The sequence below is a fragment of the Molothrus ater genome, chromosome 21 (genome assembly GCF_012460135.2).
Source record: "Molothrus ater isolate BHLD 08-10-18 breed brown headed cowbird chromosome 21, BPBGC_Mater_1.1, whole genome shotgun sequence".
Lineage (NCBI taxonomy): Eukaryota > Metazoa > Chordata > Aves > Passeriformes > Icteridae > Molothrus > Molothrus ater.
Window position 1 is genome coordinate 9,165,404 of NC_050498.2, and position 17,115 is coordinate 9,182,518.

The 17,115-nt window shown below is 61.3% G+C and overlaps 1 protein-coding gene across 1 annotated transcript; it reads right to left on the reverse strand.

Moving 5' to 3' along the window:
• Window positions 1-5,617: 5,617 nt before the first annotated feature.
• On the reverse strand, window positions 5,618-14,328 carry TBX2 (T-box transcription factor 2). The gene is made up of 7 exons (XM_036395149.2): window positions 13,893-14,328; window positions 12,921-13,188; window positions 10,405-10,551; window positions 9,169-9,245; window positions 8,922-9,091; window positions 7,087-7,700; window positions 5,618-6,234 (listed from the first exon to the last, which is right to left on the reverse strand). The coding sequence occupies exons 1-7, from the start codon at window positions 14,255-14,257 to the stop codon at window positions 5,785-5,787; spliced, it is 2,091 nt and encodes a 696-aa protein (XP_036251042.1). The 5' UTR covers window positions 14,258-14,328; the 3' UTR covers window positions 5,618-5,784.
• Between the last annotated feature and the right edge of the window lie 2,787 nt (window positions 14,329-17,115).

Here is a 17,115-nt window from a genome sequence, read left to right on the forward strand (position 1 = left end):
AGGAGCAGCCTTTCCTGCATGATTTCATCCATCAATTCCCCTGGCAACGCAAGACCTTCTGCGCAGAACACAGAGCATCGCTGCTTCAAGCTGCTTGTTGGGGCTCAGGCACCTTGGAGCGAGCACTCCCTGCATTCCAAGGGGCTCTGGGGATGCAAAACTCCAAGAGGTGCCTGGCTTGGCAGAGATCCACTGCAAGGCTGAGCTCACCAGGGGGACAAGAAGGGTCTTCAGGAAGAGCCCCTGTGCCGTGTCCCCTGCAAAGAGCCCTGTCCCTCCAGGCTTTCCAGAGCAGCCATGAGCACACGGAGGGAGCAAACTCCCGGGGTGGTAGGTGCGTTTTTGGCAGAACCCACAAAGCTGGGGAATGGTCCAGCCAGGTCCCCGACAATCCACTGGAGGGCTGCTCGCATGGACACATGAACAGAAAAAGCAAACAGGCACCCACACGAACTCCCTCAGAAAGGTGTGAGGTGGCCATGCAGGTGGCAGGACACAGGGGACAGACGGACAGGAGGGCGGGCACAGCGTGGGGTACCTGCCACAGACCCCCCACTCCTGCGGGCTGCAGGAAGCCAAACCCCTGGGATGGCTGAGAGTGGCACCCGTACGGGCGGCTGCCTCTGAGGAACCCCCTGAGGAACCCCGGGACCCCCTGAGGACCCTTTGGGGACCCCCGGGACCCTCTGGGGACCCTTTGGGGACCCCCGGGACCCTCTGGGGACCCCCGGCCCGGCCGCGCCCCCGGGGCGCCCCTCGGCGCGAGGCCGCTGCGCCACCTGGCGGCCGAGCCCGGGACAGCGCCGGGATTCCCCGGGTTTGGGGCGCGTCCCGGGAAAAGCCCGGGATTGGGGCTGGGTTGGGTTTAGGTTTGGGTTTGGGTTGGGTTTAGGTTTGGGTTTGGGTTTTCTGCCACCTCACAACCAAGAGGTGCCGCTCCCGTGCCGCTGGCCCGAGGCGCGGGCTGGGAGCGGTGCGGATTCACCGGGGCTCCCCCCGCCGGGAACCTCCGCTCCATCCCGTCGGATGTCCCGAGCAGAGCCTCCTCCCTTCCCGCCGCGGCTCCGAGGAAGGCTTGGGAAACGGCCCGGGCGGGCGCAGAGGGGCGACGGACCTGGCTCTCCCTCGGCATCACCCGCCGCTGTAAACAACCGGAATAAACCGAGAGCCTCCCCTTTCCCCTTTCCCACCCTGCCTGAAGAGCAAGGACGGAGCAAACGGTGCCTGCGGCTAAGAACCGGCTCCGTATCAAAATAAACAGCTGCTTTTTCACTGATAATGTCTTTGCCCCCTCCCCTCCGCCCCCCAGACACCCACACGGATCAAAGTGGCTCTGGGAACCTTGTGGCAGGGAACAGCCTGGACGTGCGTCCTTCCCACAGCCCCAGCCCGGCACAAGGACCGTGCCCCCGCGGGGATAACGGGCCAGAACCGGAGGAGTGGGGCTAAGAAGCCTTTGAGATGCCGGTGCCCGGAGGAGGGACTCAGGCAGAGGGTCCAGAGGCTCAGCCCTAGAGCGGGAAGGGAACTCTCACAGGGAGAGACCGGCTGAGCTCCACACCGGGGCTCATCCCACCGCCCCATAAATCCCGTCCGGCCGCAGGTGCGGCCGCGCATCCCGCCCCGAGCGCGCAGGTGCGCGGGGATGTCCGGCCGGGATGGGGGGCGAGGCTCCGCCGGGAGCGGGGCCGGGTGGGGGCAGAGCCCGCCGGGCCCCGCCGCTGCCCTTTGTCCATTGATCCGCGATCGGGAGCCGCAGACAGAGCGGCGGCCCCGCGGGTAATTGGGGCTCCGGGGCCGTGACCGCGGCCGCGCCCCCCTCGCCCCTGCGCTCCGCGGGGAGCGGGGCCCTCACCGGGAGCCGGGGCCGGGGCTGGGCCCGCTCCGCTCCGTCCCGGGCGCGGCGGCAGCGCGGCGGCAGCACGGCGCCAGCCCGACGCAAGGAGCTGCCGCCCACTCGCCCGTTCCGTCCGTCCGGGGCTCCCTTTCCCCGACGGCCGCACCCCGCGCTCGCACGGGCGGGAGCGGCGGGAGCTCGTTGAAAAGTTCCAGCGCGGGATTGGATCCTGTGTGTGGCAGCGACAGGCCCTGGGCTGCGAGCAGCTCCTGGTGTGGGGCAGGATGCTGGCACCAGGCATGCCCAGCTCCATGGCATCGTTCTCAGGCCCTCACCCCTTTTGCAACATTCAGTATTTAAGGGGAGCTTATAAAAAATAGAGAGTGACTTTTTTACACAGACAGGGCAAGGGAGATGATTTTAAACTAAAGGTGGGGAGATTTAGATTAAATGTTGGTGGGAAATCCTTCCCCTGTGAAAGGTGAGGCCTTGGCACGGCTTGCCCAGAGAAGCTGTGGCTGTTCCATCCCTGGGAGTGTCCAAGGCCAGGTTAGATGGGGCTTGGAACAACCTGGACTAGTAGAAAGTGTCCCTACCCCCAGCAGGGGCTTGGAACAAGATGGGTTTTAAGATTCCTCCCAACCATTCCTTGGTTCTGTTACTCTGCCCCACACCCAGACCCAAAATGCGCAGTGGCCCTGGGGTAACCCACGAGCGCAGTAGCCCAGATGAGGGGTGAGGGGTCCTGCAGAGCCCCCCTGGGCTGCCCAGGTTCAAGAGCCGTGGCAGTGTTCCCCCTCCGCAGGGCTGTGAGATGCTCTGGCATGAGCTCATGTTCCTGTTTACAAACACCCGCCCATGGAGCCCTTCCAGCAGCGCTATTGTGCTGCACGGCAGCTCAGCCAAGGCAGCCGCGCTTCGTCCACCAGGCCCACGGAGCCCTCAGGGCAGCTCTGCTATTTTTAGTGCCCGGCCAAGCACCTCGTGCGTTCAGCTGAAGAAATCCAGAACTCACCGCTAACCCAGTGAAGGTTTTGGTGTGTGAGGACCTCGCTGCTCTGCTGACATGGCACCAGCGTTTAGGTGGTAAAACAGCAGCTCCAGGCACCACCAGAACACCCAGAACTTTATTTTTGTGACTCAGCAGTGAGCACGGTGGCATGGCCAAGCCGGGCTTTGCCAGGTGCAGAGCAGCAGGGCCATGGGTGCTGTGCCGGGTGTGCCCCCGCGGGGCCTCCCAGCGCCTTTTCCCAGCTGAGGAGCAGAAATCCCAGCCCAGTGCGTGACTAATCGGGAGCTGCTCATCGAGCTGCTTGAATGGGGCTGCTCAGAGCCTGGGGACGGCCAGGGAGCAGCTTGGCTCCTGCTGAAACAGCCTGGCTGTGGGGGCAGGCCCTGCTCCCTGCCTTTGAGCACAGTTCCCCGGGGTCACTGTCATGAACCCACAGAACATTTTTCCCCTCCCCAGTGAAGAGCAGCTTTGTGCTCTGTGGGCAGGTTGTGATGTCCCGCTGGCACCAGTGCTTCGTCCCCAGTCCAGGATGGGTGACAGGGCCATCCCTGACCTACCAGGATGGCAGGAACCCATAGTGAACTGCCCCAGCATGTTCTGCAGCACTGTCACCATCTCCCCACTGTGATTTTCCCAACCACCTTTGCCAAAATCCAGCCTGAATGGATTAGAGGGAAAGGGCCAGAGGAGCCCTCACACCGGCACAGGCTGTGCCCCCTCACTAAACACACAGCCCATTAAATTACTGCTCATCCTGAGTCTTGATAATTCCAATATAATCCTGCAAGCCTAACTTTAGTCACCACACTTCCCTCCTCCTGGGGAAGCCATTCCCACCCTGCTGCTCCCCCTGCGAGCAGAAATAACCACAGCGGCATCATCTCCTCTCCCCCCACCGCATAACGCACCCAACACCTCTCCTCACACACTGGGGGCGGTTCAAAGCCCCTTCCCCGCCCGCGGGGCCGGGAGCGCGGGGGAGGCCGAGGAGGGCCCGGGCCCGCCCCGTCGGGGCCGCGCGGCGGCGCCAGCAGAGGGCGCCCTGCGCCCGGCCGAGGGCCGCGAACCCCGCACGGGCACCGGGAACGGCGGGGGAACGGCACCGCTCCTTCCTCCGGGGCCGCGAACCCCGCACGGGCACCGGGAACGGCTGAGGAACCAAAAAACAGAGGTCCCGCAACGGCCCCAGCGGCTCCGGGTGCCGGGGCGAACGGGGGGATTTAAAACCCACGGCTCGCAGCGGCCCCATCCCCGACAGCACCGGCGCTCCCGGGTGGCTCCGTCACCAGCCCGGACGGCACCGGCGTGCCCGGGTCCTCCATTCCCCATCATCCGTTCCCCGTCACCCTCTCCACACGCCCGCCGGTGCCGCTCTGCCCCGCTCCCTCCATCCTGTGGGCAGCGCTCCCCGGTCCCCGCCGGTCCCGGAGCGTCCCCGCAGCCCCGGCGGGCCGGTCCCGGCTCTGCTCCGCCGGCTCGCCCCGGGCACAGCCTGGCAGCCGCGGAAGGTCCATCCCGGTGCCGCTGCCCCGCCGCACCCGCGGTGCCTCCGCGCCCCCTCCCGCGCACCTGCCGGGCCCGGGAGGCAGCGAACCCCGACGGGCACAGCCCTGCGCGGGTCCTGCCCTGCGCTCTGCGGGGCCGCGGCCGCGCAACCCGGGGCGTTTCCGTCTTTCCCCGTCACTCACGGAGGCTCCGCGCCCCGCGGAAGGGGGGGCGGCTCCCAGCGCTGCGCACCTGCGGAGCAGCGGCGGCCCCGACGGGGCGGAGCGGCCGCGGGAATGAAACAGGCGGGAGCCGGCAGGACTTCTCCGAGTAGACTTTTTTTTTATTGAAAGATGTGAGAATTCATCAAAACTGAACAGACAGATACCCGAGTAACCAGCACGTTGCAAATCATGTATCTTTTTATTTTAAAACAAATATAGAGCACAGTCCTGTGATATTTAAATTTATTATACTTTTTTTTTTGTTTTGTTCTGGAGTGAAAAATAAAAACCTGAGGTTTATTCCTGCATTCTCTATACCCCGCACTGTAACAATAGTTTAGTTACGTTTTGGATTCGTTAGTTTATTTTTTTCCTTGCAAAAGTCCGTTAAAGGATTGAAATCTTAGTTTTAATGACTCCAAAAATTGTTTTATCAGTGGCACATGATTGTCCTAGAGAACAGGCGGGATAAACAATATTTTAAAACACAGAGAAACCGATATCTCCTTCAATCACAAAGAGCTAAATAGTTTTCATTTACAATATATATGTTCATGTAAAATGAAAAAAAAAAAAAACTTAAATGCGAGGAGTTAAACTCTAAATATTATGTACACACCAATGTACAACTCTGAATAAATTAATACCAATTTGCATATTCTGGGATCCTTATAGCTTATTTACACAAATTACCATTTATTTCATAAATATCTGCCCAGGTACCCACGAGGCTCCCCCGGCCGTGCCCGCCCTGCTCGGCGGTGGCTGCCGAGGCGGTTTGGTTTCCATCTTCCTTTTCTTATCTCTTTTTTTTTTTTTCTTTTTAAATTATTTTTTCCTTCCCCCTCCCCTTGCACAGATGAGGGTTTGGCCCCTCTCACCCCCCAGCGAAGCAGGGGCCGCCCCGTCCATCAGGTGTCTCGGTACCAGCTCCTCACCCAGTGCCCGGAGCGAGGGGCTGGGGGGTCCTGGGGGCTCCGTGGCCTCGCTGGGGCGGGGGGAGCCGCTCCCAGCCCCCCAGCCCGAGGGGTGGGCAAGCCCTGCGCTCCAGCTGCTCCCTCCTGGCTCCGGGGTGGTGGCTCCGCACGGCCGCCGGGCTCCGTCCCTCCGCTCCGGCAGCCCCGCTCGCTCCCAGCCCTCGCTCCGCAATAAATATTTATACTGTGCTGTACAAAATACCAGTGCTTCTCCGCCCCGCCGGGAGGGCTCGCTGCCCGCCCCGCCGGTCACTTCGGGGACTCCCTGCCGGGTGACAGCTCCCGCTGGCTCTCCAGCCCGCTCACCAGTCTCTGGATGTTCTGCAGTTCATTGAGGGACTCCTTCAGGGAGCCCTTGGGGGAGGCGGCGGGGCGCTGGCCGCCCCCCTTGTGCAGGGGCGCCTCGGGCAGCGGGCTGGGCTCCCGGCTGCTGCCGCCCTTGGAGCCCTCGGAGCCGGGGTTGAGGCTGGCAGGGAGGCCGGTGGTCAGCAGGTTGGTGCTGGGCGGGATGCTCACCGGCAGCTGGTAGGGGCTGAAGCGCAGGCGGGGCCGGCTGCTGCCCAGGAAGGGGTTGCGGGACAGCGGCCCCGCGGCGGCGGCAGCGCTGGTGGCCGGCATGGCCGAGGCGGCCGCTGCGGCCGCTGCCATGTAGGTGTAGGGGTAGGGGAAGAGTCCGCCGAAGGTGGGCATCGGGATTCCCTGAGGGGAGAGAGAGAGAAAGAGCTGTCAGAGCTGTGCTGCTGCTCTGCTGCATCACCCCTCCTTCCGTTCCTCCACAGCTGTGTACCCAAAAAAAGCCAAGGCAAGGATGGAACAGCCCAGTATCACCCTAAAAACAGAGTGTGGGGGTATCAGCCCGTTCCACACAAAGAGAGGGGGTACAGCCCCTTCCACCCCATCCCGAGCCAGGCTGGTGCCACCGAGCACAAACCCCTGCCTGAGATCTGCCCCATCCCCTCCCCGCACGCTGCCTGTGCAGCATCACAGCCCCTTAACCACATTAAAACACATTGTTAAGCAGGATGGATAAATTAGGGGAGTTCAAAGACATCTTTATATATTCCACCAGAGGAGATGGGAAAGGCAGCATCAGCACAGGCGCTGTGGGAGCCCTTCAGAGCTGACAGGAAGACAGGGAGCTGCTGGATGGGGACAGCCAGGTCAGGCAGGGCCACAGCTCCTGACTCTGCCCTTGACTATGGAGGAGCCATAGCAGCTGCAAAAAAAATCGAGATTCCTTCTCAAATCAACCCCGAAGCCGCCTTCAAAACGTCCTCTGTGTTCTGCCTGTGCCAAATCTGTAACATCTCAGGGGTGTGTCACCTCTTGTCCCTGTGGGCTGCAGAGGGCCTGGGGGAGGCTGGGAACCAGCAGCTCCTTTCTCTCAAGGGGGCCACCCTGAATGTCCCCACACTGGGGGTGACACTGGCCAGGCCTGACCTGCATCCCCAAAGTGCTGCGCTCACTCAGGGAGCTCTTTGGGAGAACATGAAGAGGAGATTCCAGGGCACAACTGGACAGCAGGGATAAGGTTAGGGACACAGGGCTTACCTGAGAGGCCAACATGTGCTGGGAGAGGTGGAAAGGGAAGGGGGTGGCCGTCCCTGCTGCGCCCGGGGCGGATGAGAGGGCTCCGTTCTCCAGGCTGCCCCCGCCGGTCACCGAGGCCAGCAAGTGTCCCATGCCCATGGCAGAGAAGGCGCCGGGCGCCATGGCAAACTGTCCTGGGTGGATGAAGAGGGGCTGCCCGGCGCCCAGCGGGCTGAAGAACTGCTGCCCATGGAGGCCAGAGAGCGCCAGGCTCTGCAGGTGCCCGGTGCTCAGGTGCGGGGGGCTGTCCGTGTGCACCATCAGCGGGGCGAAGGCCTCCTTGCCCAGCCCGCCGCCCTCCGTGTCCTTCTTGCCTGGCTCCGTCTCTTTCCTCCTTCCCTCCACCTTGTCCTTCTCCAGGCCCCGTGTGCTGAACAGGCCCTCGCCAGGACCCTCCCGGGGGGATGCCCCATCCTTGGCCTTCTCTGGGCTGTGCCTCTCCTTGCTCCGTTCCTCCGGGCACCGGGGGCTGCCGCGGGGCGTCGCGTCCTCCGCGCTGGGGCTGGCTGCTGCCACCGGCCGCTCCTCGGGCACCTTCTCCACCTCCGTGTCACTGTCAGCCCCTGGCTTCTCCTCTGCAAGGGGATGGAGGGGCACAGGGTCAGAGCAGAAGCACCCAGGGGAGGCGAGGAAGGGGTCACTCACAAGAGCCCTGGTGTCAGGGAGAGGTTGGACAGTGAAGCCGCGATCATTATTAATGGGAGAGACTCATCTTGGGGACAGAAATGGGCCCTCGTGCTATGGTCGCTCCGGAGAATGGGGATTAACAACAGCAAGTCCTGTGGCTGTGCCAGGCAGGAAAACATGTTTGATGGAGAAGCAGAACCTGTTACAGCATCGCTCTCCTCAGCTGCAAAGTCCAAGCGGGCTGCAGAGAGCGGGCAGTGGGCAGCGCGGGAGGAAATGGTCCTGCGTCTATTTAATTATATGGAGCTGATTGCCAGTGCACCGTGGATTTATTCCAAATGTGCAGGTTGAGACAGGTTAAAGAGGCAGTTTTAAGGCTGGGAGTGTGGTACAGACTTCTGTAAAAAGGGCTTTAATTTAAAAAACCCCATTGAGCCCTCAGAGGAGGCAGGGGGATGCGAGATGAGGGGAGCTGAGCCCCTGCCTGAACGGCTCCACTAAACGAGAAAAGCCTTTTGGTGCGGGTGAGGTGAAGCTCTGCAGGCTGGGGCAAATATTCAGGGAAGCCTTTGAAAGTGGAGAGGGGTGTAATAAACCCTCCCTGCAGCTCGGGGTGGGGGGTTGCAGTTTTGATGAAGGTTTGCAGGGAATGGAGTTGGTGGAAAGTTTAAAGAGCAGATTGATAGTGCTGCGAGACAAAACCCAGCATCAACAACTGCAGCGTGGGAGATGCTGGTTGATTTTCATTTACCAGCCTATAGCCCTGGAGTTACAACATTTTTTCCTCTTTCAAACGTATTAATTTTTTTTTCTTTTCTCTTTTTTCTCTCTTTTTTAGGAGAGGGTGAGATTCCCATGGAAGGCAGGGCACACCGGGCTAACGCGGCCAGCACAGAGGCTGCTTTGCCATTTCTTCTTGTATAATTTAAATACAAGAAGTATTACATTCACATCAGGTGGATAGAGGATCAAATATGCATTCAAAAGAAAATACATAGAGAGAAAAACGTTGCAACTCGTGAATGCCATTTGCGTTTCCTCTGATTTTATCCTTTAGAACCCTGAGCTCCCCTGTGCGCATCCCCACCTTTATTTTCCCCAGTGTTTTGCCTCGCTGCCCACAGGAGATCAGCACGAGCAGGACATTTGGGGACCGTATGCTGCCTTACCTCTGCCGCTGCCCTTGAGGCGCAGGGGGCTGGGGAGGGCACCCACGGGCGAGTGCAGGGCATCGCGCACGGCCGAGGGCTCGCAGGAGGAGGCGTCCGACTCGCCGCCGTCGCGGTCGGGCTTGCAGGGCTCCTCGTACATCCGCAGGGACGGCAGCGAGAGCTGCTTCCTGCGGGAGAAGGCAGCGTCGGGCCCCGGCCGTGCCCCCGCGGGCGCGGAGCCGGCGGGGACGGGCGCACCCCTTACCTCTTCTCCCGCCGGCCATTGCCCGTGTCCCGAAAGCCCTTGGCGAAGGGGTTGTTATCGATTTTCAGCTGCGTGATCTGCCGGGGGGGAAGAAGGAGAGAAGGGGCGGTGTGAAGCCCCGGCCGCCCCCTCCCCGCCGCCGTCGGGGAGCGCGGGGTGCGCGGCGCAGGCTGCGGAGCCCGCGTTAACACACCGCATGCTTTATTAAAAATGATGCTGAGGTTTGGGCTTGAATTATTAATAGCGTCTTAATGATAGGAAGTTATTTTTCACGGCCCCCCGGAGGGAAGATGGCGACTGAGCTGCTCGGCGCTGGTTAAAAGCTATTCTTATCCCTCCCTGCCACGGGCTGCTGGGGCCGGCGACATCAGGGCGCTCAATAATGCATGGCCCTGAAACACGGCCCCGAGAGGGGCTCTGGAAAAGGCCCGGCTGCCCGGCCCCGCCGCGACCCCCGGCCCGAGCATCCCCCGGCCCGAGCATCCCCCGCCCGACGGGGCCCACGGCCGGCGGCCGGGCCGCGCAGCTTGCAGCGGCCGAGCAGACAAAGTGCTCTTTAATCGATTGTGACTCTTCGCCATAAACTTTACGAGGGAAACAAGCCCACCAGGACCCTCAGACAGAGCTGTCAATTAGCATCAGCAGCCAGGGGTGGAGGTGGGGGTCAGCTTTTGGGTTAAGACACACACACAACTCTTGGAAGGGGACGGCAGAGGCTCTCTGCTCCCCATCGTGCTCTCCTGGCTCTGCCTGCTCACGGAGTGACACTTGCTAAATCACGAAAGCAACTAAAATTAGCTTATCTGCCTCTATTTTTTGGCTCCTCCAGAGCCCTGGGCACCTTCTTGGTGAGGCTGCCCAGGCCTGGTACTGCTCTTCAGGGCCTGAGCCTGAAGCAAAGACTCCCACGGCCCAGAAAGGCGCAACAAACTCCATGAGGGAATTATTAACAGTAATAATAAAAATACTGACAACAGCACTAATGTTAACACTAAAAACAGCGATAATAACACAAGCAGCATGAGGGTGCATCCTATTCTGAGGGCTTGAGGTTGAACCTTTCTACTCTTGCTGCTTTTTGCCCTGAAATATCCTCGCCAACACGCACAGACAGAAAAATACCCTGATATGGGGTAAGGGATGGGACAGGGGTGGAAACAGGGATGGGGACAGGGATGGGGACAGGGGTGGGGACAGGACAGGGAGAGGGACAGGGGCAGGGCTGCCCGGCCATACCTTGTCGTTCTGGTAGGCAGTGACGGCGATGAAGTCGGTCTCGGGGAACACGTATGTGCGGAAGGTGCTGTAGGGCAGCTTGAGGATGTCGTTGGCCCGGACGATGTGGAACCTGGGCTGGTACTTGTGCATGGAGTTCAGGATGGTCTGGGATGGGCGAGAGAGCACAGCCCGCGGCTGCCGTCAGCCCCACGCCTCCAGCTCCCTCCCTAAAGAAAAACCCCCTTTTCTCCCGAAAACAGCCCCAAAAACCACACCACTCAAATTCACCGTGAGGAAGGAATTCCGGCGGATGCCAGAGAAGGAGATTTCTTAATTTTTTTTGTTGATGCCATTGCAGGATCTGTCCCCAAAGAAGGAGGTCAGGGAACGCAGGCAGAGCAGCATCTTTGCGGGTGTTAAGCACGGCAATAAAGCAGCAAAAGGGATCTCCCAGTTTTATTACAACCCTGCAAACGCGAGGCGACTTTTCGACACGTTTCTCACCGCTTTTCATATTTCCGTCCTTAAAAATAAATTACTATCCCTCGCCACCACAAAAAAAAAATAACGTTAAAAGGCTCTGGGTGAGTGTCGGGGGCGGCAGGAGCCGGTGCCAGCCCCAGCCAGCTCCTGCGACCTGAAAGGAGCGTTTCACCACGAGCCATAGCAAATTTATGTCTCGGAGCAACATTGCAGAAGGAACAGACTTTTTTTTCTCTTTTCCAGCCAGGTGTCTGAAAGCCTCGCCAACACTCAAAGCCGTTCTCTACTCTTTCGTTTTATTTTTTTTTTTTTTCTGAGTTTGTTTTGTTGGTTTTTTTTTTAGTAAAACCCGAATTCCCCGTGATTTGGCTGAGGATTTTTGGAAGCGGCTGAACAGCCCAAGCCGCGCCCCCGGGGCCGCTCCGACCCCTTGCCCCTCGCTGCCTGCTTTCCTGCACGATAGCTTTTAAATAATTCCCCAACCTGCTGTGGTCGGACTGAAATGCAGAATTCACTGCCCAGAATTCGTAGAGGGACGGCGAAAGCTTGAGTAATTATTGTCAAATAACGTCAGCCAAATGGCTAAATAATTATCACTTCATTTCGGTTTAGAAGGTAATAAAAAAAATCCCCCCCTTTTTTTTTTAACCCAAGCAATAATCACCTGCTGATGAACTGTCGGATCGGTGTTATATTGATATAATCTAGATGGGATTTATCATAAAAATGGTGCAAAAAGTCTCATTCAGGCGTGCAAATCTGCATTCCTTTAAAAAAAAATAATCATCCCTCTCTGACCAGATGGGCACTGGCTAAACCCTCATCTCGCAGATTTAACAGTCCGGATTTTGGACAACGACAGACACCAGAAATCTTTAATTGAAGGAGGCGAACCGTTAAAAGCGCTGAATCAAACTAGTTTTTCACCAGTATAAAAAAAAAGAAGATATTTTTTAGACTCCTTCTCTATCGATTTACCTTTCTGGCTATAAATAACCTCGCAATGTATTATTTAACAAAGACGCTGTTTCCTGTCTTAAGAGAAAAAAAAAATAAAAGTGAGAGAGAAAAAAAAATGAAAAAAAAATTGAGAGAGTGGAAAAAATAAAAAAAGAGGGGAAAGAAAGTTCTGCGGGAGGCGCGGAGCTGCTCTGAGCTCCCACCCGAGCGGGGTCCCGCAGCCCCCGGCTCCCCGCTAATTGCGGTATCAGCAGCGCCGCACGATGAACTTTCCCTTTATCGCCCTAAACGCTCGCTCGGAGGAAGGAGAGCTGGGATTTCCCCCTCCGAGCATTCCCGCAGGATCGCGCTCCCCTCGCCTTCTGACCCTGCCTTCTGCGGGTCTCTGCAAATGGCCAGCACTCACTCACTCACTCTCCGCTGGCTTTCTTTTCTCTCTCCCTCTTTCCTTTTCCTTTCTTTGTTTATTTTGGTTGGTAGCTTTTCTGGCTTAATTCCTTCGTTTTGTTTTACCTCCTTTAGGTGATGCAGATACCATCAACGGGGATATAAACAGGGGCTTTCAGAGGCAGATGGTGCCAACGATTCCAGCCCTTCTCCCGCCTGCGGGAGCCCGGCGCAGGTGCCGCCGGCCCCGGCTCCGCTCGCTCCGGGCGGCAGCGACAGCCCCTGCCCGGCCACCGCCCCGTCGGGGCTGCCCTGGCTGCAGGCCCCGCACGGCCTCGGCCCCGCACATCCACCTCCCAAAATTCCTCTCCCCACAGAGCCACGAAGGCTGGGAAGAAGCAGCAGGACAGGCCGGGGATGCGGGAGCCAAGGGCAGCCCGAGGCTGCCCGCAGCCCAGCTCTGCTTTTTCCCCCGGAGAACCGGAGCTGCCCCTCGCTGCCGGGCAGGACCAGGGGCTGCGGGACAGCCGGGCCACTCCAAGGCCTGGCCAGGCCCCGCCGCTCAGCCCGACACGGCTGGAGGAGGCTCTGAAACCCCGCGGTTCACCCGGGGAGATCACGGACAGAGCCCGCACCGGGCAGACCCCGCGCCTGCCCGGGGTCCCTGCCCGGGGGGCTCCGCTCTGCCCCGCAGCCGCACTTACAAAGCCGTGCTTATCCGAGATGTTGTTGGTGAGCTTGAGCTTGTGAAAGGCAACAGGTTTGGCCATCCACTGCTCCCCCGTGGCCGGGCTGTCGGGGTGGATGTACATGCGCTTGGGCATCTCCGGGTCGGCCTTGCCAGCCACCATCCAGCGGGAGTTGTGGAATTTGTACCGGCAGTCGTCGGCCGCCACTATATCCATCAGCAAAATGTACTTGGCCTTCTTGTCCAGGCCGCTCACCCGCACCTTGAACGGGGGGAACATCCTCCTGCGGAGAGACCCAGAGCGGTACAGGGCTGCCCCCGCCCGCCGCCGGCCCCCGACGGCCCCACCGAGCCCCGGCCCCGGCCCCGCCGAGGCTCCCGCACCGCCCGGCCCCGGCTGCTGCTCCCAAACCACCATCTTTCAGTTCAGCTCGCTGAGGATTCCCAGCCTTCCTCCCGTCCCACCTCTTCTCATCCCGCTGTGCTGCCCACACCGTGGCAGAAGGCAGGGAAAGAGCTCAAAAATTCCATTTCGGGAAATAAGGGGAGAAAATATATTCTTGTTTTCCTCTCTTTCTCTGCCCTTCGCCGACCCTGCTCGCTCAGCACCTCGGGCTGCCTCCCCCGGGCCCGGGGCCACGGGCAGGGCCGGGGACGACCCCGGACGTGGGGAAAGTTTGGCAGGAGGGCAGGAAGCGGCGGGAAGCGGCGTAAACAGCGGGAGCGGGGGGTTCCGAGTGCTCAATTAACGCGCACGAATTTAATTTGGGATCGCGCTCGGAAAAGCAGTAACGGGAGGCGGGGGGAGCGGTGACGGGAAAACTCGGAGGAACAGGGGGGGAAACACCTCCAAAAAACTCCAAGGATCGAAACTCCCCGCGTTAATTCACGGGACGGATGGGAAGCGGGATGGAGCGAGGGGCGAGGGCGCTGCGCGGCCGCGCAGGTGCGGGGTGGGCTGGGGGGGCTGCGCGGGGCCGGCTCTTACCTCCCAGACTTGGTGATCACCATCTCGGTGCCCAGCTTGTGAAACTGGTCCCAAAGCTCTTTGGCTTCCAGCGTTACTTTGGGGTCGTCCTCGACCTCCTCCTCGGGTTCCAGGCTCTTGAGCGAGCGCAGATGGGCGGCTTGGTGGTGGTGTCCCAGGGCCGAGACGTGCAGCCCGGCCTCGGCCGCCCCCGCCAGCCCCGGGTCCGGCATGGGCTTCGCCAACGCCGCCGGAGGCAGAGCCAGAGCCGGGAAAAAGGACGGCTGGGCGGCTGCGAGGAAAGCGGACATGGGGAAGTCAGCCGGCCGGGGTGCGTGGAAGGGGTGGTAAGCCATGGCAGTCCCTGGGAAGGCTGGATCTCTCATCGGTGCATCCACAAATCCAGGAGAAAAAGAGGGATTCCCTTTACAAAAATGCTCTGTGTGTGTATTTGTTGGGTTTTATTTTTTTTTTTTCCCTCTCCTGCCCAGCGAACTCGCTCGAGTCTCTGGAAGAGGAAGGAAAATCAACAACACACACACAGTCTCCAAAAAAAAAAAAAAAAAAAAAAAAAGCATAAAAAAGAGGCGAAAATCAGCCGAACTAGATTCGGGATTAAAAAAAGGAAAAAAAATATAAGAAGAAATTAAAAAATAAGAAGGAAAAAAAAAAAGGAAAAGCGAGGCAGTTCCCGGCTCCTGGGACTCCCGGTCTGCGGAGGGGAGACAGTAGGTCCTTATTTTTTGTTGTTGTTGTTGCAGCGAGGGAGAGCGAGCGAGGGAACGAGCCCTCCCAGGAAAGTCCTTCCCGACACTAAAATAGAAACAAAAGCCGGGTCGGGCTGCGCGGGGCTGCGCGGGGCGCGGCGGAGCAGGGGCGGCCGCGCTGCCCTCACACCCCCGCGGGCCCGGGCTGCGCCCCGGCGGGGCCGCGCCGGCTCCGCGCTCCGCGCTCGGCGCTGCGGCTCGGGCTGCTCATGGCCAAAGGAGCCGAGTGGGAGCGGTGAGATCTTGTCCTGATCTCTGTAAAACTGTGACTATCTCACATGTCCTTCCTGCTCTGATCCGCCCGCTAATGAGCCAAGCCCCCTTGATTGCTGATTTTACGCGTTTCAGACCAATTGTGGATCTGCATAGGCGGGGTTTTGACAGCTCCGGCCAAGCTCCGGGCGCGGGGGGGCGGGGGGCGCGGAGGGAGGGAGGAAGGGAAGAAGGGAAAAAAAAAAAAAGGGAGAAAAAAAAAAAAAAAAGAAGAAGAAGGTGTCGGAAGCATCGGCAGTAAGAAAACATGTCAACAGAATAAAATATTAACCAATGACAGAGAAAAGTGCTCGAAATCCCACCCCCGGCTCCTTTCCGCATACCGGGTCAGCCCCGGCTGCGCCGCCGGTGCGGGGCCAGCGCGGAGCCACCTCGGCGGAGCGGGGAGCGGAGCCACGGGGGCGGGGGGCGGCGGCAGAGGCCCCCGCCGGTCTCCGCGGGGGCGGCGGGCCGGGAAGCGGGGGGGAGAGGCCGGGGGGAGCCCGGCGGCGGCCGCCTTACGACAGATCCTGGAGAGCGGATCGCGGTGGGGCGCGCCCCGCCCGCCGCTCCAGCCGCGCACCGCCGCGCACAGCCGCGCACCGCCGCGCACAGCCGCGCACAGCCGCGCACAGCCGCGCACAGCCGCGCACCGCCGCGCAGCGCCGACGGGGCGGCCGCCGGAAGCGCGGCCCGGCGGAGAGCTGCGGGCGGCGGCGAGGCCCCGAGCGGCGACCTCCAGCGCGGGTGAGTCGCTCCCTGCCGTCGCCCCCCACCCTGCCGGCAGCCGCCCCGACCGGGAGCGGGGGGGGTCCCGCCCGCAGCTCCGCGCCCGCGGAGGAGATCCCCAGACCCCGCCGTCGAGGCGCGTCGGGTGCGCGGCCGGGGGCCAGCGCGGCGGTGCCCGGCCGGAGGGGCTGTTTACCCGGGCGGGGGGAGGCAGATAAGGAGGAGGGGGGACACTCCGGGGCTGTTTGCTGAGGGATTAGGGCCGGTCCCGCCGCGCCGGGGCCCGGGGGGGCGGCGGGCGCGGTGGGTGTCCCCTCGGAGAGGCCGGTTTGGAGATCTGCGCTGATTAACTGAGGGCCGCGGTGGCTGAAGAGGGCCCTGGCGCCAGGCGGCTGAGCCCTCACAATAAAGACCCGTCTCTTGTCACTTCATATTTACCCCCAAATCTTCAAAAAGCGCCCTGCCATCCTTCCAAGGCTCCTGCCCCCGCCGCCTGCGCTGCGACCAGGCGGGACGGGGGGGGGGGTGGCGGCCGGCCCCCTCCTCTGCCCCCCGGCCTGTCCCCCCCTCGTCCCCGGGCCCTCCCGCTCCGCGGACGCGCAGCGAGGCGCGGCCGCAGCAGCTCGGAGCCCTCGTGGTCCTGTGGCGCTGCTCCCCGCGCAGGGTGCGATGCGGGGACCCCCGGGTGTCCCCTTCCCATCCCGACTTCTCCTCTCTGCTCCTCCGCCCCGGTTCATCCTGCTGGCAGCGCCCCCCGCCCGCAGCCCCCGGCGGAGCCCCATCCCCATCCCGGGGATCTCGGGGTCGATCTCCACCTGCCCCGCGCCCCGCGGCAGGTTCACCTCTGCCCGCACCGCGCCCGGCCCCGCACCGCGCCCCCGGGGGGGTCCCGCTGACCATTGAACGGGCAACGGGGACTGAAATTTAAACCCAATTTGGACTTTGCTTCCTCGCCGCCGTGGAAAACTGCTGACGGCAGCTTTGGCAAAAGTGGGGCTTGCTTGTATTTTTTTTTTCCAATTTCCCCCCCCCCCAACACAAGGAAAAAGTGGAGCCTTTCATTGCCTCGGGGCGAATCCCCCCACGCCGGGACGGTTCTCCCGCGGACTCCTCGCCCTCTGCTCCGCGGGAAGAAGCGGGGCCCGGCCCTTCTGGGCCTGGAGCGGCCGTGTCCCCGCGGGGAAATGTCGCCTGTCCTCCGGCCACTGTCCGGCACCCCGCCCGCGCCCCCGCCCCGCTGTAACGCCGCAGAATAAAACCGATCCAGAGCAGCCTCGGCTCCCGACCTTCCGTAGCGACGTGGGGCTGCGGGGATGGGGGAACAACGGGGACCAGGGACCAGCGGGGACCGGGGAACAACGGGGACCGGGGAACCCACGGCGCTGCCGTCCCTCGCGGCCCCGGACACGACGCAGGAGCCCGCGCCCACGGACGGGCCGTGCCCGCGCATCGCCCGTCGGTGACCGGGCACCGGGCAGGGACAGAGGAGGCACCGG

Excerpts from the sequence above, each read along its gene's own strand:
- TBX2 (XM_036395149.2), bottom strand. The coding sequence starts at position 14,257 with ATGAGAGATCCAGCCTTCCCAGGGACTGCCATGGCTTACCACCCCTTC. Across the intron at positions 10,552-12,920 it reads TCTCGGATAAGCACGGCTTT|ACCATCCTGAACTCCATGCA; the intron begins GTAAGTGCGGCT and ends CGCCCATCCCAG. Across the intron at positions 6,235-7,086 it reads AGCACATGTTGGCCTCTCAG|GGAATCCCGATGCCCACCTT; the intron begins GTAAGCCCTGTG and ends CTCTCCCCTCAG.